Below are 25,735 nucleotides of genomic sequence, written 5' to 3'. Positions count from 1 at the left end.
CTGAAAGCTTCCTAGAACGTGGCTGGTTCTTAGCTAGGTTAATGTTATTACATAATCTTCTCCGCGAGGTTTGGTCATCACGAATTTGTGGAGGAGGCAAATGAGGAGCTCGGAGAAGCGGCCGGTGGCCTTTCAGCGAGGTCTGAGGTCTGATCCGAATCCAGGTCTCTCTCCACCAGTTTCGGAGACCTTTCTAGACCACGGTGACCTCCTGAAACAGTGCCACAAAAAAAAAAATCTAACAATTGTGTTAAGCGAGTATTTATACTTTCAAGGTTAGGAGAATCTACGGGATGGGAAGGAGAGTTACGACGTGTAGCGAGGAGCACGGGGGAGTCTGATGACCCCACTTTTCACGTCCTCAGAGGGGAGTCCGAGAGGAATAATTTAAAACATCACTTCTCTGCAGCCACAGTCGAAACAAGCACATTTATGATGCAGAATGACTGCGTCAGACTCCACAAAGTTGTTACTAAGGGCGAAGGCCCGAGGAGATAACGCGGGGCCTGCTCCTTCATTCACAGCAGCGACCAAAGAACCACAGCAGGGGGGGCAGAGGCAGGTAGAAGGCGGCTCCCGCGTGGCCAGCGCGGTTGATATTCCTGGCATTCGGTGATCCAGATGCTTCCCTGCAGTTTGCATGGCCGTACGGCTCGGTCTCCATATTCCACTCGTTTCGAACCTCAACGCGTCGGCCTCCCTTCGCTCGCGGGCACCCCCGATGCCAGACACGCCTCCCCGCGCAGAGCTCCAGCCGGATCCCTCCGGGTGGGGGGTGGGGGGGGGGTGTGATCTCTTGCAAGAGGCGGCCGCCCCGGGTCCCCCTCCCGGCCACCCCCGACGCCGTGCTCGGCCGGCGGGCCGCGTGCCGCGCCGGGAGGTGGCCTTCCAGCGCGTGCGGCTGCGGGGCGCCGGCCGAGGTGACCTCAGCCTACCCCGGGCCCGGCCGCAGCACGCCGTGTGCGAATACGCGAGGCGGTGTCCTGAGCTGACACCGGCTGCGCGGCACAGGCAGCAGGCGCCGCCGATCAACTAGTTCGCACCGAGGATTCCTCTTGGTGCGTGGCCCAGTTTTCCTTAGGACGGGCTCCAACCCCTCGCCGACACCGCCCCCCGCGCCGCCACGCTCCGAGGCCTTCCCCCAGGAAGCCTCGCGTCCCTCCCCCGCCGTTCGGCTCGGGCCGGCGCGCGCGCGATTCCTCGATTCCACAGGCGGTTCGCGCCGCGGGTGGGGGCGGGGCGCCGCCGGGGGAGGGGGGCCGGGGCCCGGGGGGGCGGGGGCGGGCCGGCGTGGGGAGTTCCTCGCTCGCGGACCACACGCTCTGCGGGCCAATCCCGAGCCAGCCTCTAGCAGTGTCACACGCGGGACACATCCAAGCGTTTGTTGGCAGGGCCGATGAGGGGGAGGGGGCGAGGAGGAGGGAGGGGAGTTGAGTGACAGGTTTGCGGGGCAGGCTGGGAATTGTAGTTTGCAGCTCCCGTGGCCATAGCCATTTTGTAGTCGGGGGACTACAACTTCCAGAAGATCAAGGGGACCATTCTAAGGTGCCCCGGGAATAGGCGGCTCTCCCCGGGGCCGGGAGTCCTGGGGCACTCGTATCCAGCAGCCCCGCTGCAGGTAGACGCGAGGGCAGTGGCGCGGGCTGGCGTGTGGCGGCTGTGGGGTGAGCGGCAAGCTGGGGAAAGGGGGTGAGGTGGAGCGACCGAGCGTGCCATGCATTGGGCTAGGGAGCCTCTCTCAATTCCACTCCCAGATTCGGCGTGGGAGCGATGCCTGAGGGGTTGCCCGGGAAGGCTTCGTCGAAGGTTCTCGGGTGTCTAGTCGACGGGGCTGTCGGGGTCCTTTGGACTGGGCCAGGGTCGGTCGGCGCCGGAGTAGGCGGGCGCCTGGTGGCTCAGCTGTGTGAGTTTTCGGCTAGCGTCCGTCGGGGAATTACCCGAGGAGCCCTAACTTGTATAAAAGCAGAGTCCATTTAAAGTTGGGCTGGATAGCCTCTCTCTCATTGGTTAGGGGGCTTGGAAAAAAGAGACTCGGCGAGCCCTCGCTGTGGTGCTGCCGCCGCCGCCGCCGCCGCTGGAGTTGACTCTTCTGCTCGCACTGCTGCTGCAGCACAAACGTGACTTCCAACATTTTTTATTTATCTTTCCCTTTTCTTTTCCAAGATGTAACTACAGATCAGACACTAAGGACCTTCACGTTTCGCTGATGTAGTTTTTGGAGGAAAAAGGGGGGGAGTGAAGGGCGTCGGTTTTTTTTGTGTGTGTGTGTTTCGGGGGAAATTTTCCATTATGAGTGTTTTACTAAAGTGAATTTTTTTTTGTTTGCTTCGTTCGTCTTTGGCTCTTTTTTTTTTTTTTTTTTTCCTTCCCAATTTCGGATTTATTTCAAGGCGAATCGGGCTTTGGGGGAAGAGGAAGAAAAGTCGGATTACAAGATCAACCACCACCAACAACAATAAAAACCACCAGGATATTTTTTTGCAAATTTCTGACGGCTTTAAATTCATGAAGCAATTGTCCCCTTTTGCAATCAGCATTTGGATCTCAGAATGAGCAAGGAAAGACCCAAGAGGAATATCATTCAGAAGAAATACGTAAGTGCTCTTAACAACACATCCTTTGACTTGCAGTTTTAAGCAATGGCTCTGAATGTCAAGTTTATAGATAATTCTGCAGCTGAAGGGTTTTAAACACAGCGTCCGATAAGGCTGTTTCTTTCTTTTCTGAAAGAGGGCTTTTCAGGCAAAGTCGTGTCTGCCTAGTTTGGATGAAAAAACAGATTGGTGTAGCGATACCTCAAGTGAATAAATTGACCTCGAATGACACAACCATAATCTAGTTTTAGATGAAAGGCAAGGGATTTTGGTGTAGCTTGGAGGGGGGGGGTGGGGGTTGCGGTAATGTAACTAAACTGCATTCTCGGGCGGATTTGGCCCCATATTGCACTTTGCATGCAAATGATCTTGTGTTGTTATTATTAATGTTATTTGGAAAATCTTGGAACGCGTGTGTGTTGGAAGCCCTTTAAGTTGCAACCGAGGGTCCGATTATGGCGATCTTGTTCCTTGCACTGGCACATCAAATTTAATGTATGTGGTCGTTTTGGCTTATTTGGTTCGCAACGTAAACCAGTTGGGAATCATGTTACAGCGAATGCATTTGTTGGGATTGACTTTAATAATGGGACTGGTTTTGTTTAAAAATTCATGGTTTCCAGTTTTAGGGGGGAAAGACATACAATACAGCTAATGTTTTTAAGTAGGTATGTGAATGCATGTGTAAGTGACTACAAATAAATTCTCCCTGTTAACTGGGCTTCTGAAATTGGGTGATTATTCAGAGATTTAAATGGTTTGGAATAGTTAAATTTGTTTTGTACATAGTACAGCTACGTTTTGATTGGCATGGGGAGTGTTTTTGTTTTGTGTATGGCTTTTTTTTTTTTTAAGTTTGGGGGGAGGGAGGGTAGAGGGGGACGGAGGATTAACCAAATATGCACTCGAGTGATCGGTGATTAGCTGCATGCTTTAAATCAAAGAATCCATTAAAAAAAAAAAGCCCAAATGAACATACATTTGGAATAATGCAACGTTATAAGAAAGTTTTATTTGAGTCGAGTCGACAGATTAGTGTTAATATTTTGCCTTTTTGAGCAGTGTGATGTGTGTAATGGGAGATGACCTTCGGGCACTGGTTTTTGTAAAAAAAAAAAAAATACATTTAATGAAAAAGCTGAATGCCTCTTCTAGAGGGCTGATTCTAATCTAGGCACGTAAACTTCAACTATGAAAGAAATGCAATGTTAAATAATCAAGCCCAACTTAAAAAGCTGTTCCCTAAAGAATTTAAGATTTAAAATACATCCGCATTGCAGAGGGCTGGGTAGAATGCAAAGGACTAGTTTAAACTCGGGCTGTAGAAACTGCATGGAGACAACCTTGCCTTGGAGCGGGGACGCCTTCCCGGGGCACGTCCGATCCGGGTGCAGCCACAAAGCAAATGGGGTAGAACTTGGACAAGAACCGCCTCCGCCGCCCCCACCCTTCCCCCGGACCCCATCCCAGACCTCGCTAAGTTGGAGAGCTGTGAGGGGTGGGATTTTTTGTTGCTGGCGGTCAGTGGATTGTGTCGAGTGCGGGCGTCCGGCCGCAAGCCGGTGGCTGGCGGCGGCCGCGGGAGGCAGAGCACGAGTTGACGCCAGGGGAGCGGAGCCCGTGTTCCCGACGTGCTCGAGCCGGCAGCAGAGGGGAGGGCGCGCGGGGGTCGAGGCGGGCTGGGCCGGGGCCGGGGCCGGGGCCGGGCGGGCGCGCGCGCGCGGCCTGTAGGGGGCGGGCTGCGGGCTCCTGGCTCCGGGCTCCGGCTCCCGGCTGCTGGGGCTCCGGCTCCGGGCTCGGCGCGGGCGGGCCGCCGGGCGGGTGGGTGGGGCGCGGGGGCGGCGCGGCCTGCTGGGCCCCGGGGAAGGGAGGGGAGGGGGCGGGGGCGTGCCGGGGTGGGGGCGGTGCGGCGCACAGCTGCAGCGGGCGCCCCCCGCCGCGCGCACGGCCGAGCATGGCGGCGGCGGCCCGGCCGGCTCCCCGCGGCCCTGCCCGCCGGCTCCAGCGCAGTCTCGAGAGCAACAGGTTAAGCCGACGAGACGTCACCGCGCCCCCTCCCCGCCCCCCGGTTCTCCCCCCGCCTCGCGCCGGCCTCCCCCTCCTCCTTCCACCCCCCCTCCCCCGTCGCTCCGGGTTCCCGGACGCTCCCGGCCGCGTTCTGTTGTCATTGTGACGTCACAAAGGGACGGGCCCGGGTGGAACCTTCTCCTCCTCCTCCGTGACGTCAAAAGTCGGGCGGGAGGTTCCACGCGGCGGGGCGGTCGGGGGAGGAGGGAACGGGCGGAGGCGGGGGCGGCCGCGGAGCAGGGCTGCGGCGTGGGAGGAGGAAGAGGAGGAGGAGGAGGATGCGATCGGCCTCCGCCTTCCGCCCCGAAATGCTGCGCTTCCCTGCAGGTGAGCCGCTGGGAGCCTTTAGGCCCCCGACGAGTGCTGCCGACCTCGCTTCGGGTTCCATTTAGGGGGTGGGGAGCAGGGAGGAGACGCCTCCTTTCTGCAGAAATGTTTTTCGCTTCTTCTGTTTCTAGGTCTGCTGATGGTGTGGCATTACTGCGGTGGTCGTTGTGATCGCTCAGCAACGCTTTTGAAAAAGCAAGGAAACTTTATTCAGGGAAAAGCTTTGCTCTGTAAGAAGGACTGTGTTGTGGATTTGGCCACCTTGTCACTTGAAGTCATGTTTGGGGTGCCTTTGGGGGATGGGACGGGATGCCTTTCTGGGTGATGCTGTTCAGCAGCAACTGTTGCTCTTTCTGGAAGCCTTGTAATACTGTGGAGGGGGTGGCGCTCCTCCTCTGCTGTGCCAGCTCTGTGCTGTATCTTTTTGGGGGCCCGGGCGAGGTAAGATTTGTCATTTATATGTATTCTTAGAAGAGCACTGGACAGTGAAGTCCCCGGGTACTCTGTGCTTAGTACTTTTGAACGGTGGAACGAGAGGCTTGGAATCTGAGTGTGTTTGTATTTACTGTTCTGTAAAATGGAAATGGTAACACCTGACCTGCTTTTGCCCCGCACTTTATCTGAGAGGCTCACGTGTGTGAGAGATAATGTGCGTGAAAGATGTAAAACAGTGTGCTCTTTCTGTGTAAGGTGGTATTATCAAGCTGGTGGAAGGCAGCACTTTTCTTACAATTGGTCTCAAAAGCCTTAGATGCGTGCGGCGTTGCCATTTTAGTTTATTGCCTTAACAAGGCAGAGTCTTGGGGGTGGGATTGTCGATGGCAGGCCTTGGGAGAAATGATTGTTGTATTTCATATTAAATGGCATCCTTGAGAAACTCATAAATTGTAAGGTAATCCTGTCTTAATTGTGCCGGGCACGACCCCCCCCCCCCCCCCCCCACAATACCTTAAATAACTGAAAACAGTTGCCTTTCAAAGCGCCATTCCACTTGGACAATAAAAAGAGTTGCTGTCTTGCTCTATGGATGTTTTCTACCATTTCCTTCACTCTGCTGGTGGGGTTATTCCTAGGGAAAATAACGGATATGATATCCAGGCTTCAAAACCATTGGGTCTTTGATGCTTTATAGCAGGTATGCGTTTGAAATAAAAATCCCTGCCACGTGAATAAAAAATTCTATGACGCATGCACTGAGCACAAAAACAAATTACTGGTTTGATTCCTAGGACAGCTCAAGCGGAATTTGTAGCACCAGGCTGTAAGGGTTTTAAGTATCTAATTTTCTGATGTAAAAGTGCAGCATAATTAAACAAGACTGGAAAAAGTTCATGTTACAAGGTTCAAAAGCAGGATTTGCTATAATTACAATTTCATAATGCTAAAGAAAAAAGTAGAAGCACACCAAAATGTAGTGGAAGGATATATGAGTCCCCCCCCCCCCCTTTACACCCATTGGGTTATTTTACAGTTGTGAGGGGGGAAAAAACCAAATACGTGTCATTCAATTGCTATGTTTTTCCTTTCCTGGGCTGTGTATGTGGCTTGCTTTCTGCCTCTTTCTAGTAGTGGAAAACTTTATTCTTTGTCACGTAAGCGTAGGGCAGGGGCCCTTTGGTAGCTATTACTGGAGGGGAGAGATTATGGAAGAAAGACTGTCAAGTGAAGAGTCCAAAAAGTGTGTCATGAAAATGTAAAAAGAAGAAGAAATAATGTCCCCAAATAACCCAATTTGAGTTACTGTTAACCCGCATCGTTATTACTTTACTGTCAATGGGTGTTTGACTTGTGTGTCTTCTGTTGTCATTGGCCCAAATAGCTAACTGGAGTTAATTGGTATTCAGATGGTATAATGGCTGTTTCTTTTCTCCTGGTAGGTCATAACCAGTTCCTGGTGCTGAGCTGGGGGCTATTGGTTCCCTTCCAAGTGCCTTGGAAATAACTCCAGTGTTAATCTTAATATATCCCCTGCTCCAAAGGTTATTTAAACTCTTGTCCTTTAGAAAGAGAAAATCTTTTGTTGGGATATGTAACTGGTGTCTGTTAACATTCAAAATGGAGCTGTTTTCTCCTTTTCCTCCTCTCAAGGACGACACAGACATGTCATACGAAGCCTAGCAGCACATTGAAACGCGTGGTAAAGGCCAAGCTGGAGTATTTTTAAGGTTTACCTTCGATCATGACGTTCTTAGGACCCAGGCTCCTGCATTCTGAATGGTTAAAAATTTAGTTGCATTCTTCTTTTTTTTTAAGAGTTTATTTTTAAATAATCTCTACACCCAACGTGAGACTCGAACTCACGAGCCCAGAGGTCCCGAGTCCATGGTTGGAGCCAGCCGGGTGCCCGAGTTGCATTGTTCTTATCCTGCTGTTCGGGGTCCTCCTCGAAGTCTCCCCCTGGATTACACAACCACTCTCACGTTCTACCTATCCAACCTACTTAATCTGTTGGCTGTGATACCCCAGCACAAAGCTCCTTGCCGGTGGGTAGCCCTGGGTGTATGTGCCTCTGTCCACTTTGGCTCCGACTCATAGAAGGCTTGCCAAGTGTCAGTTGTTTCCAAATCTGGTTATTCCAGTTAGACTTATTCTTGCAATTACAGTTAAATATTATGTAAACCTTTGAACAAGTGTGGAAAGAAAATTGGTTTCTTTTTTCTTTTTCTTTTTTTTTTTTTTTTTGGAGAGTGGATTTTTATGAAAACTTTTAAGTTGACTGTTTTGGGAACATTCGATAAAAGTGAATTACTTAAAAAAAAAAAAAAAATCAGGCTGTTTAATGAGATGTGGGCCCGCCGTTTAAGAGACTCGGGGAAAATCTGTTACGGATTCATTGCTTTTGCAAGTGATTCCCTTTTAAGAACCAAACTTCATTTATGCCCAGACTCTCTTCCCAACAAACAAACAAAGCATAACACGGAACACTGGAATTCTCAACAAATCTGTTGCTAAAAGTACATTTAGGTGTTTACGTTAAAGTGTTAAAATAGGTGTGGATTTTCAGGTTTCCAGACCAACAGACCGTACTTGAGCTGTTTGGTCCCTGTCACCCCTGATTAGAGTGCTTCCGTTGTGTTTGCCCTTAATCCCCAGGTATTAAACTAGACTCCCCAGCCAGTTGCGGCCAGGTAGGTGAAGTGTGGCCCAGTTTTGAGTGGCTCTACTGAAAGTTAACTTGTATTACTTTTAGGATTAAAGGGTTGTGTCCTTCCCTGGATGGTAGGGGGCCTTTTCCATACTTGCCTCATTCATCCCTGCAAGCTTCTTTCGTGCCGTGCCGGGAGGTAGGCAGTCTGAGTGAGATTTTTTAAGGTTTTGACCTTTCCCGGGGTTTCAGTTAACACTCTGCTTTCTGGCAGCCGCACACTTTTTAAATAAGGGGTTTTTCAGTTCGTTGCTGATCCAGAATAAAGTCAATAAAGCAGAGCCGAACCTTATAGAAAGTGACAGCGCTGGCCAGATCCCCCTTCGCTCCTGGTCAGGTAAGGCTGCCGGCTGCCAGTACTCCCTGTCCCTGTTCTTGCTTGCAGGTGCGTTCTCTCTTGTTCTCTTAGGATGTCTGGGGACAGGAGAGGGGCCGTGCTTTTATAGATGGAGATTTTGTTCCAGAGGGTGAGGTCTAGGTCCCGCCTGCGGAGCAGTTGGACTACCTCCTGGGCCTCTCGGGTGTCTGTCTGGGTTTCTTTCCACTTCCACACTGTTTTGCAACAGATTTTTTTTTTTTTTTTGCTACTCTTGCGAGAAGCCTGCCCATTTCTCCTGGGGTTCTCTTTGAAGTTTGAAGAAATGTGCCAGAAGAGCTTGGATCATAGAGAACACTCTAGATGGGCCGCACAACACCCACTTCTCCTGAAAGCCTCGTGAAGAGAAGGCCCAGGCAGTTCTGAAATAACCACCTACGTTTGTTTCCATGGTGAGTTCACACCAGAAACAGAGGCTGTTGAGTCCATTTTACAGAAGAGAAAACCAAGGCTAACAGGCACTTGGCCAGATAGTTAAAGGCTATACCTCTTGCCCACTTTTTAGTCCAGATGAAATAGAAGTAAAGTGAATGACGAGTGTAGCCCCAAAAAGGGTGGGGGTGGGGAGGGGAACCATAACAGGGGCTCTCAGTGGGCTTTGGAGAGGTGTTTTGCGGAAGGAAGTTGGGGAAGTTGAGGTAGTTTGTCAGCCTCCTGGAACAGAAGGAGTGCCTCCGTCTCAAGTGCATGTTTGTGTTTGTTGTTTTTTTAAACACCAGTTGGTGGAGCTACCCCCTTATCCCCAGCTGGCTGTCTCTGTGAGTTCGCTTCTGAAAGAGCTCCGAGATCCCAGTACCCCTTGGGGACTGGCTGGCGAGGGCTCTGTATTTTTGTAAGTGTCCCCACCTGCCCTCTGGGTTGCACCTGAGGGCCCGCCGGCTGGCATTAGCTCTCCAGGCTCCGAGAACTTTCTTCACAGGGGCTGTGACAAATCGGCTGCATACTCTTTTTTTGCACTTACATTCTTGCCCCTGACTTTGCTGCTTTAGGGGGACCACGGGACACCGGGGGAAATCATTTGCCCTCAGTCCTTACTGAGGTCTGGGCCGTCCTGGTAAACAAAGGCTGCCCAGATATGTTAATGAGGCAGCTTGAGTAATGGGGATATTATACATAATTATTCACATATTCATAGGACGTACGAGGGTGTTCGAAAGAGGGAACCCTACTGGTTGAAGTTCTTGAGAGCTGTTTTTGAGAGCTGGTGCTGCCTGAGAGGCCTAAATTGGATTTTAAGTTCTAATTTTGTGAGTCTGTCAAGCTCCACCACCCATGAAGAGGAAGGCCAGTGAGCATTGAAATGTCATCACCAGCAGTGTTCAGTTACCAGGAATCCTAGAAGGTTAACAAAATCGCCACAGTTTTGCCCCTTCAGTACTCCCAATGCAGCTCTTCCCTCACACGCCCCTTTTTCTCCAGTTGAACCAGGAGCCCTTTCCCAGCAATATCATTTTGGGTGGGTAGGGGATGCAGTGAGAGGGGGTGGGTCGTGTGGGTGTCTGTTTTCCATCAGGAGACCCTCTGGTTTGCTGTGCCTGAAGGATCCAGGAGAGCGTGGGAGACCTTTCGGTGCCCTGTTGTATTGCTCTTTTTAAAAATCTGGGTGGTTCTTTTCTCTATTATTTCCTAACCACAGTTTTGGTTAGGGCTTGATCTGCAATGGTTATCTCTTGGTTCTCATTTCTGCCAGCTGTTAAAGTGTTTGGTGCCTGTGGGGGCAGAAACAGGTGCCAGGAGGAAATGAGAAAGGATTACAACTGAGCATGTGTTTCTTGCATTTATTCCTTCCATAGGTTTGCAGAAAGCGGACTACGGAATGAATGCTTGTTCTGTTAAGCAGCAGTTGGATACAGACGTTATTAAGACTTGGAGAGTTTTGTGCTTTGTGTATCCGCCTTGTTACTAGTGCATGGGCTTCGGTAATGCAATGCCTCCGATTTGGACAGGCTTGTTGTGAAGATACAGGGTACCTCTACATGGTAATGGACAAGATTGGGGATAAGAGCCGAGTTCAGGGTTGGGTCCTATAATACACTGGCTGTGTGTGACCCCGGGCAAGCCACATAACCTCACTGAGCTGCTTCCTCATCTGGAAAACTTGTTCCGTGCACCTTAACGGGCTTGGGGCTGGGAGAGCCAGTGAGATTTTTGATGTGAAAGCACTTTGTAAATTGCATACGCCCGCACAAGTGCTCAAGGTATTACACAGTTGGAAATCACCAGCCTGAAGCATCGGGCCTGCCGGCAGCCTTCATAGCTGACTCAGAAATAAATGAATCAAGTGAATTCTATACTTTGCTTCTTAATAAACCAAATGAGTAGCAGCAGATATTCTGAAGCCCGTTTTGATGTAATGTCTTTCTACCCCCACCCTCTGTCTGTTGTTGAAACTCTTCTGTATCCGGCACTTGACTCCCAAACACAGATTGAGAGGCACGGATTGACGGTTGAGTTTAGAGTGGCACTGAATCTGCGTGCAAAGAGCACCACAGATGTTTAAACTGGACCTTGGAACAATAATCCTTGAAATTGAATATCTGATCATGATCCTTCATTGGCTCCCTGTGGCTTTCAGGATCAAGTCTAAACTAAGTGTGTCCTCAGCACAGCGTTAAGAATCCCTTCTTGCTCTACCCTGGGCCTATCCTGCTGCCCAATCGGGAACCCAGCCTCTTTGCCTTTGCATATCCTGGTTTCTCCCAAAGGGTTGCCTGAGGAGCCCACCCCGCCCTTTTGAGGCCTGCTACTCTGTTCTCCAGTCAGGCAGGGCTAAGCCCTTTCTCTCGGACTCCTTACACCTATCTCCAGGCGCTGGAATCCGTGTTTACCTGTCTCTTACCCTATTAACCCCTCAAGAGGGAGGGGCTGAATTTTCTGTCAGCAGGCGGCCGAGGAAGTATTTGTTGAGTTGAAGCTTTTGGAGTATGTCAGTTGCTACCTGGTTGCGGGAGGGAATTGGTATGGATCTGGCAGCAAAAGAAAAACTCGACTAAGGAGAATCTCCGGGCTGAGAAAGCCTGGGGTGTCTAGTGCTGTTAAGCAACTTGACTGAGGTTACGCGTTTCATCAGTGACACAGCCAGGGCGTGAAATCCAGCCCCTGATACAGCAGAAGGCTGTGTGTTAGTGTTTTTGGACAGGTTTTTAAGAGGTCCTTCTTTACACGTGGATTCTCAGTTGTCCATGGTAACTTCAAGAACTGATTAATTTTCATGGGAAAAGACCATCCACATGTAAGCATTGTGAAAACGACTTTCTTTGTTCTGTCAGAAATCCTTCAAATCAGATGATTACAAATGTTAAAAACCATTGCAATTGCATGGTTCATATATATGTATACGTATATATAGTTTTACACATGTAGTCTCATGCTCCTAAGTGATGTTACGTGCTTTTTGCATTTATATCTTGATGATCAGAATACATTTATACACCATTATATTTATTGTTGCTTTATTTTATTAAAAAACTTAACGTTTATTTTTGAGAGAGAGAGAGAAAGAGAGAGACAGTGTGAGTGGGGGAGGGGCACACAGAGGAGGAGACACAGAATCAGAAACAGGCTCCAGGCTCTGAGCTGTCAGCACAGAGCCCCAGGCGGGGCTCAAACTCATGAACCGCCAAATCATGACTTGAACCAAAGTCGGACGCTTAATCGACTGAGCCACCCAGGCGCCCCAACACCATTATTTTTAATGGCTGCAAGGCACTTGGTTGATCTCTACCATGGTTTACTCCACCTGCCTGTTCTTGATGGCCTTTTCGGTTTGGGAACTCTTGCGCAAAATCATGTATGCAGGCAGTATGCTTTACCTGTATGTTTTTTCACTTAACTCCAAATTCCTCAAAGTGGAATACCTGATTTTGAAGTGCCCATGTTTACATGGGGAGCCCTGTTACCACATTGTTTTCTTGGAGAAAAGCTGTACTAATTTACAGTCCCATAGGTAGTGCATGTGAGGCCAGCGGGTTTGTTTGTTTGTTGGCTTTTAAAAACCAATACGGGCCCTTGTAAGGAGTAGTAAAGATGTCAGTTGGGTTTTATTTAAGTTTCTATTTTCTTTCCTTGTCCTCTCTCAGGGCTTTAGAACTAAACGAGATAAGATAACGTGAAATCGCTTTGTAAAACAAAATTGCTTGAAGAACACAGTGTGGTATTAGAACGACCGACCACAGTCTTGAAGGGTGAAGAGAGTCTGTATACTGGTACGGAGACGGTATTTCCTATTTATGAAATGCTTGTTTGCGAGGACATGACACGCTTTAAGACGCCCTGGAATGTCATTGTTTTCGCGTGTAATTTAAGCCTTGTTTGTGAGGTGGGCTTTGCATGGTTACAAAGGTCCCATTGGACTCTGGCTTGGCAGAGACCTTCCATTTAAATAGAGCTGATAGCATTCGGGTTGCTCGCCATGCTCTGGCACTGGCACGGTGTTAGGTGTTAGAAAAAAAGGTCATCGTCCTGCCCTTGGGGAAATTTGTACTTTAATTGACGGCGGGATGCAAAACACTGGGAAAAGAGCAGGTGGCCTTGGTTGGACAAGTCATCCCAGTCGCCGTTTCTTCATCTGTCATGGGGGGAGAATTGCACCTTTAATCTCAAGGTCATTTTGGGGGAAGCAGAATCCAGTGTTAACCTGGGAAGGGCTTACAAACGGTTATTACAGACTGTTATCTAGGCTGTGTTATTCTTGTAAATCGCACAGGTCTTTGTGGCTGTCATTCTCCAGGCTCAAGGTTGAAGAGGGAACAGAGTGTTTCTGGGTTATGAAAATCATACAAGGTGCTCAGCACTTTTCCTTCTTACCAGGACTTGCTTTTTCTTCCTAACTTGAGGAAAAATGCAACCTGATCTCTACACTGGACACACTTCTTTTTTTTTTTTTTTTTTAATTTTTTTTTTTTTCAACGTTTATTTATTTTTTTTGGGGACAGAGAGAGACAGAGCATGAATGGGGGAGGGGCAGAGAGAGGGAGACACAGAATCAGAAGCAGGCTCCAGGCTCTGAGCCATCAGCCCAGAGCCCGACGCGGGGCTCGAACTCACGGACCGCGAGATCGTGACCTGGCTGAAGTCGGACACTTAACCGACTGCGCCACCCAGGCGCCCCAACACTGGACACACTTCTTGATCGTTCAGGTGATGGATACCGCACCGCCCGCGTCCCCCCCCCACCGCCACGCATATGAGGACGAGGTGGCGTCACAGTGCTAAGAAGCAGCATTGCTTTTTGGTGTCTAAAAGAGTACTTTTGGATAAACCTCTTTTCCTCCCTTTTTAATTTTCTAGTCAAGACGTCCCTTTAGACATGTGGTAGAACTTTTCACGTTTATTGGTTTTACCCAAATGGCGCCCTCTTCCACCCTTAGGCCGCCCAGAGCGTTAGAGCTCCATGCGTCCTGTTTTCGGGCTGGTCATGATGTCTCGCTGTTGGAGGATGAAAGAGGCAACGGGAATGGAAGGCTTTGCATAAGCAGCTGTGGCCTGGAGTCCCAGTCGAATTGGAGCCCACGGTTTTCTCGGGCCTTGAAGGCTTTTCTGGGCGTGTTGTCTTGCCGGCGCTGGGTCTACGACCACACCACAAACCTTGGTCCCCTGCGCTCGCCACGTGACTCCTTTTCACATCGAAGATTCTGAGTCGCAAAGGCCAACTGCCTTTGATGCCGAGTGAACAGTGGCCTTGGTTTCTCAACAGTTTGAAAAGCCTGCAGTGTTTGGTGGGGCCTTCGGCAGAGTCTTTATTTAGGAACCGGCCTGGAGGGGCTAGCTTGGGGGCAAGGGACACCGGCTTACTGAGCCTGGTTATTTTAGCCTGGTTTTGTTGAACATTGCAGGCCTGCCTACCGGCTCTGCGGCCTTTCGGCTGGGACTTGTGGTTAGTTGCCCTTTTTTGAGACGTGTTTATTTTCCGTATTTACTTCTCTGTACCACGCCCCGTTCCAAAAAGGATTTAAGGCCATAATGAGCAGTCATCCTGGGAGCAAATAATTTTCCCTTTGATCCGACTAAAGTTCACTCTCCAAATGCAAAAAGCGACAACCATATTAAAACGGGCCCTGACCGTTTGTCGTTCTGAGCCAGGCAGTGTGAGTTAGGGCTGAGTAGCTTTTTGTGTTCGCTTTGAAAAGTTGAGCCAAAACTTTAATTAAAGGCGAGTTTTGTTAAGTAATATTGGTATTGACACCCTGACAGAACTCTTAATCTGCAAGAATTTTAAAGATGCATGAAAGTGATCCCCAGTGGTGGTAACATCCTTGAGTGGCAGAGATCAGGTTTCTGTCTAAATGCCACTGCAGTTCATCACTTTTTTCCACAGCGCAGGGGGCCAGGGAGGGTCTGGATTTAATAATAATGAACTTCTTTGGGGGAAGCGATTGGTAGATGTTAGTGCATGATTCAGTGTCCTGTGTCTTTAAAAATGTTTTCAAATACCCGTTCTGTATGGTAATCCTCAAAACTACTGTTAGGATTCCAAACCATTGTGGTTTAAACTTAGCTGGAATCTGAAAGGTGGCTGACAGAGTGAAAGGAAACCTCCTTTAAATAAGGAACACATTTGGCTTGCCTGATTGTTCCAGAGTCTGGGCTCTGGGCATAGCTGAACCATGGGCCAAGTCTCCTGATGGAAGAGGTTGGGGAATGCTTGCTTCAATGTACTGGCCTGTTCTCCCCCAGCTCAGTCTAAACACCCATCAATTAGCCCTGCAGAAACTCCTGCTACAGATAGGAACTTGCAAAGCTTCGTGTTACACCACGTTCTTGTCTAGATGAGAAACACAGCCTTTTGTACTTGTGATAAATCAGAACTCTAACGATGCTATTAAAATAGGTTCTCTTTTGGCCCTGGTAAGCTAGAAAGCACTGGGAGGCAAGGAACATGGATCTGACTTGGAAATATCTGCAGCCAGAAAGTGGTATTCATTTCTCTCTTCTAATTCTGCCCGCTGCTCTAATTAAGTGATGTGATCGCTCCCCCAGCACTGACAGAGCCCAAAATGAAACACATTTTCTTTTCTTTTTTTTTTTTTTTTGACCAGGAGGCTTTTTTTTTTTTTAATTTTTTTTTAACTTTTTTTTTTATTTATTTTTGAGACAGAGAGAGACAGAGCATGAATGGGGGAGGGTCAGAGAGAGAGGGAGATACAGAATCGGAAGCAGGCTCCAGGCTCTGAGCCATCAGCCCAGAGCCTGACGCGGGGCTCGAACTCATGGACAGCGAGATCGTGACCTGGCTGAAGTCGGACGCTTAACCGACTGCGCCACCCAGGCGCCCCTGAAACACATTTTCTACCTACCAGCCTTTTTTCCTTCCCTTCTTCCACAAGACTTGCTAAAGTTGTCATGTTATTTCTTTCCAGAATTTATTGGAGCAGTAGGCAAAGCCGCTTGGGAGTATAAATAAGGATGATTATAAAGAACAGTTTACCAAGAAAGGCTATTATCTTTGACTTGCAAAAGCTTTTACAGCCGAACATTGTTTGCTTACAGTTGTTTAATACAAATGAAGACCTTAATGGTACCTATTGTAAGAGGGGTCCTTTTTACTCTATTTGTACACGGGAGGTCATCTCCATAAAGAACAGAACCACCTGGCCCAGGCATAAGTGCTTGTTCCTCTGGACAGGCATTATACACGAGCCAGGGAAGGCCTTGGATGGTACTTCGTGGTTGCCTTTTTTTTTTTTTTTTTTCCCTACCATCAACAGCAAATAATCCTCCCTGCCGGTGTTGAAAGATTTCTAAAGCTGATAAATAATATCTAATTTACTTTTGGAGGCCCTTCCTCTCAGCTTCCTACCCAGCGTTTGAATCCAAAGACGGCTTCAACCAAGCTCGTTGGAAGGACCTGTCTGAGTTGGCACGGACATTGAGTAAATATATTTAAATGGAAGACTCCCATGCTCTTAATTAAAGCCTGCAGGAGAGCTCCAGGGGGGAATAGGGAGCCTAAAGTTGCAGTTTTTATTTTTTGGGAGATTCAGGTTACCCCTCGTTGCACTTTCAAGTTTAACTGCAGCGTTATATATACATTCTTGGCATACGGTGCTGTCCTTTGCTGCTGTATCTTTAGCAAAGTGTCGGCCCGTTTTAGCCTTTCTTTTTATAAAACCCTCTCACATCTCCAACTTATTCCAGCTTGTTTGGCAGTTCGTCAACTATTTTTCTTTTGGCGTTTCAGTGTGAGTTCAAGGCGAAAGGCATCTTCGGCATCTCAGTCTCTTCCCTGAGTGATTTTGGATGTGACTGTGATCCCCGCCCCCCCCAATTCACTGGTTTTTAGTATATTCAGAGTTGTACAGGCATCACCACGGTCAGTTTTAGAACATTTTCATCACCCCAAGAACCTCCATCCCCCGCTTGAACACCCATCCCATCTCTTCCCAGTTTCCCTGGGCTCTCACAACTACTGATCTGTCTCTCTGGATTTGCCTGTTCTGGACATTTCATCTAAATGGAATCATACAACATGTGGCCTTTGGTGACTGGCTTTTTTTCACTTCGCGTAACATTTTCAAGGTTCATTCCTGTTGGAGCATGGATCAGTATTCCGTTCCTTTTTGTGACCAAATACTATTTCATTGTGTGGGCCTACCGCAGTTTGCCAATCCGTCCGTCTGCCCGTCCGTCCATCCGTTCATCCACCAATGGGCATTTGGGTTGTTTCCCCCTTTTGGGTTATTGGGAACAATGCTGCTGCGAACACTTGGGCCCAGCTTTTTGTTGGGGGTGATGTTTGCATTTCTCTTGGAACACTTCAAGTTAGAAAACCTTGCACGTGAAACCCACTTGCCGCTACATTTATTTGCTGCTCTTTAACCCGCTAGGCGATTTCTCTTTCGCTTGTGCCCCTGAGCCACGTCAGCTCTGTTCAGCTGGGTGCTATACTGGGCTCTCCCCTTCTGGGGCTCTTGCCTTGCCTTTGGGGGCCTGGGGTTCTCCTTTCTCTCACTGCCTGATTGCCAGCCCCTTCACTGTGTATGTAGGGGGGCCAAAGTGGTCTTACTTTCTCTGTCCCTTTGCAGTCTGTAAACACCATTCTCACAAGTTTTAGAAATATACACGCTCCGCCGGCTTAGGCGTGAAAAAACAGTGGGACTTGGAATTTTACTTTTTGTGAATGCTCAGGTGATTTTGGCCGTGGCTGTGGGTCTTTCAGGTCCACACAGTTTTGGGAGGGGTGGAGTAAAACCCTGGCTCCTTTCTGGGAGCATGAGGAAGGACTCAGAATTGTTGCTCTGCCTTATCTTCACTTTAGACTTTCTCGTGGTTCCTTACGTTAACATTTTTTTGGCAAAACACCTCGGGGACTAGAACCACTATCTACCTAGAAACTCTCCCCGATTTTCTTGGTCCTTCCACGCCTGCTTTGCCTGCACCAAAAATGCTTCCGAGGCTCTTCATAATGAACTCTTTTAAGAAATGGGAGTGATGGGACACCTGGGTAGCTCAGTTGGTTAAGCGTCGGTTCAGGTCACGATCTCGCGGTTCGTGGGTTCGAGTCCCACGAACGGGCTGTCAGCCTGCCAGCACAGAGCTTGGAGCCTGTTTAAGACTCTGTGTCTCCTTCTCTCTCGGCCCCTCCCCTGCTTGTGCTCTGTCTCTTAAAAATAAATGTTAAAAAAGAAAGGGGAGTTGTTTTAAGGAAGAGGGATGGTGCCATGGTTTTTTTTGTGGTTTTTGATTTGTACCAGATTTATTTTTCCCCAATGCTTATTTTTTAAAAAAGTTTATTTATTTATTTTGAGAGAGAGAGAGAGAGAGAAAGAGAGAGGGAAGGAATCCCAAGCAGGCTCCTCGGTGTCTGTGCAGAGCCGGACATAGGGCTCGATCCCATGAACCGTGAGATCATGACCTGAGTGGACATCAAGAGTCAAACTGAGCCACCCAGGCACCCCTCCCAACTCTTATTTTTAAGCCTTCAAAGAAATTGTGAGGCAATAGAAGAGAGGTGGAAAGGCGGGGGAAGGGTCTGAAAAAGTCACGTGGCCCGGGGTGTTCCAGAGCCTCTGGGAAAGTGGAGAGTGAGTGAGCATCTTGGTGTGGATATCTGTGCCTGTCGTCGAGGAAAGCTGAAGACCAGCTTGTCTGTCAGCATTTGGAATCTTATCTGTCAGTTAGTGCTTAAGTTCAGTGTCAAAAACATTCCTTACTCATGGTATTAATCCTGGTTTTTCACACAGTGTTTTTGCTACAGCTCCCTGTCCCAGATTGACTCTTGTGCTCAGGTCATGGATTCGGCTTACCCAATTGGGAGCCCTGACAGACAGCTGTGTTTGAAATTTTCTCTGTAGGGGCCAAACAACCAAGAATTGGCAAGGTTAGATACCTACCTCAATTCAGAAGGTAGGTGTGAGGGAGTGTGTACGTTTGTGTCTGAATGTCTAAGAAGGAGTTACTGTTTTAAACTTGGCATTGTTTAACTGGAGAACTGTGTTCTCTCTGCCCAGCTGCCTTTGTGTGGTGCACCTATAACCTATACACCATACTGGTGCCATTTCCAAAGCAAAATGCAACATCCCTCCTACCAAAATTGCCTATTAGAGCTAATTTTAAGAATTGCGTTAGAACTGCCCTATAATGTAATGCAGAATATTTCCCAATAACGCCTAGGTTAACAATGATAGTCTTGCTGTATTGTGCAGAAAAGGCTTCTGTTCAGACCCAGCTGGGTTTCAGGCTTAATTCATTGCTCTATGGTGGGATCACCACAGCTGCTGTGGGGCCTTTACAAATGCAAAAAAGCTGTCAGTGTTTGTTTCATCAGCTGCATAAGCGATGAGGCCAAGTTGAGGAATCCATTCCAGTGTGCAGTGTGCAGGCTGTAGCCATTATTGTTTACAGAATTAGTGTGTTGGAGCTTTAAAATAGTTGGCACATTGGTTGCCCTTTAAAAGCACAAGACTAAGGGACAGGACCAGTTGGTTGCCCTTGCAGTGTTGGCAGGGTCCAGCCCAGCCCTTATCTTTAACAGCCACTGCCCCAGTCTGTGCTGCGGGACTGACCTTCTTTGGGACAAGGTGGGGGCACAGAGTTCTTGTCCCTTTAGATCCCCACCCCAAACTTGGGTTTGTATTCCTTGGTTTGGAGTCCCTTATTTAGAGTGCCATGACTGTAATTGAATTTTAAAGCCTTGATTATCCTCCCAGCCCAGATAGGTATGGGATTGTCAGCTGGGATGTCAGATATCTGTGCAGGAACATTCTAGATTCCACTCTCTGGGATTTGTTTTGCCAAGTGCTAATCCTTTGGGAATTGCCCTCAATTTCTCCGGATGGATACAGAAGTTACTGCTACTTCTTGGCTGCAGAAAGATGCACTGGTTAGGTCACTTTCCAGCCAGTCAGGGGGTGTTCCCCAGGGTCCCTCAGCGGATGCCAACCCCTTTCTGCAGGGACCTGGGTGGCCATGGCAGTATGTCCAGTCCCTTTTGGGCTGGCGAGCCTGTGTTTGGGAATTGCATACATGATCTTTCACAGGATAGTGTGGCATTGTCCCAAATGCCTTTGAGTTACTTCCAGCCTCTTTCTCTCAACTCAGGGGTCTTCCCAAAAGTCCTGCCTCATCGAGGCTGGAAGGCAGTGGTGGTGGCCGGTCTGTATAGGTTTTAAAAGCAGAGCTTGTCAGGGCTCTCTGCCAATGGTGATGAGTAACGGTGCTTCCTTCCTCCCAGCTGGAAATGTCCCAAAGTGCTCTCCCATATTCATAAAAAGGGTGGCATGAGGCTCAGGGGCTCCAAATTAAAGGTCAGGACTGATCAGCTTTATGTCTCCGCTCACTGTCACATAGGCTCTTCGTAATTCCTTTATGCCTCCACGTTTGACCCTATGAATTATCTGGAGCCCAAGAGTACGTGGGGCTGATGAGTCCCCATGTGGTATTTGTGCTGATAAAGCAGAGTTTGGTGGGGGGTGGGGGTGCTTGTATGGCCTCCCTTTTAAAGAGCTCTTCTGAGGGGAGAGGATGGCGGGTATAATCGAACATCTTACTTAGAATGATAAGAATTGAACTCTTACTTAGAACTTCAATAGGGAACAAATACAAACATCGGTCCAGAGTTTTAACCTTCTTCTCAGCACCCCCGGCCAGGCTGCCATCACACACACACCCTGGAACAGTAGCAGCGAAAAGGGAAGTGGCCAAGGGTGAGCTCCGCATCCGCTCCCTCCCGGGAGAGGCTGATCTGTGGGGCCTCATAAGGAAGCAGCAGTTTACATGGTCATTGTCTCCCCATAGCAGTGCTTGGTTGCACTTGGGGAAACGTCATTTGCCCAGCCCCGTTCCTCTCCTGGCTGGGGTGCCTGTTGAATATTTTGAGTTTACGGAGTCTTTGATCAAAGCCCCTTCTGCTTTTATTGAGTCATCCTGAGGCAACAATGTGTTCTTGTTTTAGTTTGTTTGAAAGTATTGCTGTTCTCACTGTTTTCAACAGTATTGTGGAATACATATCCCAGTGATTGTGTGTGTGTGTGTGTGGGGGGGGGGGGTGTGTGGGTGTGTGCGCGCGCGCGCGTTCCTTCGTTCGTTGATTCAAATGAATATCACCTTGTGACCCCTAGGGACCTCTGTGGCCTGCCTTCTAGAAAAGTCACTCCTGTAAATCAGGGCGTCGATGGACCACCGAATGTCCACCCTGACACTTGCTGGCTGAGTGCCCTAGATCACTGGGGCCTCGTCCTCAGGTCAGCTTCAGTGTTCCCCGCTGTGAAATGGGATGCACATGCCTCCCTGAGCAAAGAGTAGGTGTTTTATTTAATTAAGAAAAAATTGTTTTGCTTGTTTATCTCTGACACACAGAGAGAGAGAGAGAACGAGGAAGGGGCAGAGAGAGAGGGAGACCCAGAATCCGAAGCAGGCTCCAGGCTCCGAGCTGTCGGCACAGAGTCCGACGTGGGGCCTAAACTCATGAGCCGCGAGATCGTGACCCGAGCCGAAGTCAGATACTTAACCGACTGAGCCACCCAGGCGCCCAGGAGTAGGTGTTTTAGTATATGCGCCCCCCATGCAGAGGTAGGTGTTGCCTTCCACCTGCAGCGCATCAGTGTCGTTCGTCCGGCTACCGTGACAGAGGGCTTGGACTAACGTTGACATGTTGCAACTTGCCCTTGGCAAACTGTTAGTTAAGTAGTTCTCCTCTGGCTGTGGGGAGAGATGGTGAGCTCACCGCCCTGAACATAAAAAATGTGTCCAGAGAGAGCCTGAGTGTCCTGGACTGTCATTCTCCTGACCTCAGTGTCCTCCACCCATCAAAATAAACAAACAAAGAAAGGCTGAGGGCCTTAGCTTTTCCCACAAAGGTAGGTGGCTCAGAGAGGGGCTTGAGGGGAAGCAGAGGGCTGGGGATGGAGAGGAGCGCCTGAGTCCTAACCAGCTGGCTGTGAACGGCCCCTGGAAGGGCGTCCCTTGTGGCATAGTCCAGGTAGGACGTTGTGCTCAGCATCGGGTTTCAAACGATGGTAAGATGCAGACGGACTCTCAATACCCTGGGAATGGACTGTGCTGCTTCTAGTGTTTTCTGGTCGACTGGTTTCAGCCCGTGCTGTCGGACACCGTGGGAGGAGATTTCACCGGCTTTTCTGCCTTCACGCGTCCGGGTGAGGCCGGAAGAGGATTTCACCCTGGTTTCATTACGGAGGACTCTGTGGGGCCTCCTGGCCTTTCGTCTGACAGCTCTTTGCCACCGTACATTCATCTAGATGGGGTGGGAGGTTACCGGGCGGTGCACACGCAGATCCCCAGGGGCCCGTGTAGTTCACCTGTGTCCCTGAGGGTGTTGTTGTGTTACTTGGGGGCCATTCATCTGAGGCTTCAGCACACGGACGCACACACTCCCACCGTGCTGCCGGGTCGGAACCTCTGAGGTCTTCCCCGCTGAATTCCAGAGGCGGGGGATCAGTCAGTCGTTCATACTCTGGCCACAGTGGGCACGCCCGCAGTGTGGACGGCTCGCCCCTCCACGGGGGCGGGTGCATGGGGGTCGGTGACGAGACCTTTGCTCCTCACTGCCCCTCTGCTTCCTGGAGATGGTGATAAGGGACAGCGGCCACCACCTCGTTTTTGCTCTGGAAGGCCTGGACACGTCACTCGATACAGAAATTTAAAACCAAACCTCCGAACCCTCTGCGGCGGCCCGTGTGACCCGAATTAGCTTTTCGCAAGGACAGAGCTAGATTGTCCCGCTTTAAGCGCTTTCATGGCACAACCCAAGAGCTCATCTTTGGGCTTTTACTGTTGACAGGGGCTCTCCTGCTGCCGCTAATAGAAACTAAAACGTTCACTCGCCCAGACGATTGCCGTTTTCCTTCTTAGGAGAACAGCTTTACTCCAGGACTTCATTTCGTCCCACGGAAATGGTTGCTGCCTCCCTGTTAAGCTTCTTTCCGTGATCCCGTTGTTGTTTTGGGGGGTGGGGTGGGGGAGGCCTGGGGAATTGGGGGTAAAAGAAAGGAGCTGCTAAGACGTGGTTCTGCCTTACATCCGAAAGATCGGTGGCTTTAGAATGGGGGTAAAGTGGGAGGGAGCCCGGGTCGCTGAAGCATGACAGGCCTCCAGGGGCCCCCGGGGACTTAACAACAAAAAAAAGGGAACTTTTGGCAGAATCTTTCACACGCACACGTCTTCCTCCCGTCCATCCATTCTCCCCTGCTGTTTTGTAAATCTCCCGGCTGGAAATTTTGAACATGGGAGATTTCTTCCTGTGCCTCCCTTGGCAGAATGCTCACACGCAGCTGCGGAGAATTTCCTCTCCCCCCCCCCCCCACCCCCCCTTTTCACAGCATCTCTCATTTAAAAGCATTAGTGGGGCTACAAAACAAAATAAAAACTGGAGGATTTTTCAGAAGTGGAAGCCAAGTTTAATTAGACTCCAGGAAGTTGGGGGCTATAACTCTTTTTGTTAAATCTTTTGGAGTCAGGCGCGCGCCAGCGGCAGGCAAGGTGGAAAATGCCAGCGGCTGTTCCCGGCGAGGAAATTTAGGGCCTCCCCTTTTGTCTGGTCTGTGCTCAGGGAGCACGGTTTTATCAGAAGTTGTGGCCAGCTATCACCTCGTGGTGGCCTTGAGATGGTTGCCACTTTGTTAGGTGGTGGCCTCCTTGGAGGAGGGGGAGGAGGAGGAGCGGGGAAGAGGGAGGAGGGGGAGGAAGAGCCTTAAATAGCTTTCGGTCTCCTCCCAACCCGATGTGAATTAGCTAGTTGCTCTGCCCCCAGTCCCTGACCAAGCCACTGGGCTGTGACCCTTCTTCAGTAAGTGACGTTTCCGACTTCACCACTGCCTTCTAACGTTGACTTTTTATTTTCTTTACTTCTTAAAAACATTTAATCATTATTTTTTAAGTAAGCTCTAGGCCCAACATGCGGTTTGAACTCACAGCCCCAAGATCCAGAGTCGCACGCTCTACTGACTGAGCCAGTTGGGTCCCCCTAATGTTGACTTGTTACTCTTTTAGTGTGCTTTGAGGTAACGTCTGAGCATTTTGGGTGATGGGCTGGTTCCTTGTTCTTGGAGATTTTACACGTGGTCACAAACAGCTACGTTTGCTCTGTGGGAAAAATCCTATCATCATATTCAGGCAGGATTTATGGATGTCTGAAGTGCTTTCCCTGATCATGCAGACCAGAGCCCCATCAAGGTCCAGGAGTAAATCGCAGTCTAGCCAGACCTGGACTTGTCCCCCCAGGAAGGATACTTAGGATTTTTTCTCACAGACTGAAGAAGGGTAAATTTAATATTTGGTGACATAGCCTTAAATTGAATTTTGTCAGGAGATGGTTGAGCTTCATCTCAACTTTTTTTTTTTTTATTATTTATTTATTTAGGGAGAGCGAGAGAGCAGGGGATGGGAGGGGCAGAGAGAGAGAGAGAGAGAGAGAGAGAGAGAGAGAGAGAGAGAGAGACAGAGGCAGAGAATCCCAGAGGCAGGCTCCGGATTGTCAGCACAGAGCCCTACGAGGGCCTCAAAACTCAGAAACCGTAAGATCGTTACCTGAGCCAGAGGGTTAACCAACTGAGCCACTCAGGCGGCCCCATCTCAGCTTCTTAATTTTTTTCCTGAGTAGTTCCATAGAAATTGTGTGTGTGTTGTTTTTTTACACGTGGAATATATACGTAGGGAACATAGTCTTTCCTTATTACTTCTGCAGATCCTCCCATTTCTTTTCTTCAAACAGATTTACTCCGGATCATTCTTGGGTATTTGTGTATTTGATCCTAAGCACTTTTTTAGGTAGTCTGACAACCTCTCATTTCGTAGGTATAGAATTGAGATTTTAAGAAGCTTCATGGTTTCGAGGCCTGTCAGGCTAATATGTGGTTTAGCTGGAACTTGAAGCTATACCCTTGGCTTTACAGCGACTGTTCTGGAGGTGCTGGGCTCTGGGTTAGGTTTTTGCTCTGTCTTGAGAAAACCGTGGGACTTTGTACAGTTGAGTTTCGTTAGTTGCCAAGTACTATAGGGTGGGATTGGAACAGAGTTTCCCTCCGGAATGCTAGGCTTTTCATCTCCCTAGACCTTGGTCGCTCAACTTCCCTTCACTTTATCTGGTTTTATTTCCAAAAATTTCTTGTCTACTCGGTGTTAATTTGTTCAGTTATGTATTTTTACTCTTGTGGTGAGGAAGGACATGGAGGGAATTCAAGATTGAGACCAAATGAGGTTCAAGAGGGTTTTGGGGGCGCCTAGGTGGCTCTGTCGGCTAAGTGTCTGACTTCAGCTCAGGTCATGATCTCACAGTTCGTGGGTTCGAGCCCCGCGTTGGGCTCTGTGCTGACAGCTCAGAGCCTGGAGCCTGTTTCCGATTATTCTATGTCTCTCTCTCTGCCCACCCCCTCTCAAAAATAGTCGTTTAAAAAAAAAAAAAAAAAAGGATTTTGGGCCAGTACGTACTCACACAAGGATCTTGTTTTAAAAAGGAGCTTCTCGGGGCGCCTGGGTGGCGCAGTCGGTTAAGCGTCCGACTTCAGCCAGGTCACGATCTCGCGGTCCGTGAGTTCGAGCCCCGCGTCGGGCTCTGGGCTGATGGCTCGGAGCCTGGAGCCTGTTTCCGATTCTGTGTCTCCCTCTCTCTCTGCCCCTCCCCCCGTTCATGCTCTGTCTCTCTCTGTCCCCAAAAAAATAAAATAAAAGTCGAAAAAAAAAAAATTTAAAAAAAAAAATAAAAAGGAGCTTCTCATTCGGCAGGTCTGCCTTTCTAACGGACTCTGGGGATTTGGTGCTAGGGTTTAGGAATAA

General features: G+C 49.2%; 1 protein-coding gene across 7 annotated transcripts in view; it reads left to right on the top strand.

The window, feature by feature from the left end:
- The first annotated feature begins 1,542 nt into the window (after positions 1-1,542).
- The window catches only part of JARID2 (jumonji and AT-rich interaction domain containing 2), a 275,699-nt gene continuing 251,506 nt past the window's right edge, over positions 1,543-25,735 (top strand). Inside the window, exons 1-2 of one of the 7 annotated variants that reach the window (XM_045497332.1) lie at positions 1,995-2,594; positions 5,120-5,218. Coding sequence is in view for 1 of the 7 variants with exons in the window: in XM_045497328.1 (XP_045353284.1) it covers positions 2,550-2,594 (45 nt within the window). In the remaining 6 variants the exon portion in view is untranslated. Of the gene's footprint in view, positions 2,595-4,873; positions 4,989-5,091; positions 5,219-25,735 lie in introns of those variants that run through there. The other 6 variants (XM_045497333.1, XM_045497334.1, XM_045497328.1 and 3 more) reach the window with 6 other exon arrangements.

Source organism: Leopardus geoffroyi, chromosome B2 (assembly GCF_018350155.1).
Source record: "Leopardus geoffroyi isolate Oge1 chromosome B2, O.geoffroyi_Oge1_pat1.0, whole genome shotgun sequence".
NCBI lineage: Eukaryota > Metazoa > Chordata > Mammalia > Carnivora > Felidae > Leopardus > Leopardus geoffroyi.
The sequence above is the reverse complement of the archived record's forward strand: the minus strand, read 5'-3'. Positions and strand labels throughout refer to the sequence as shown.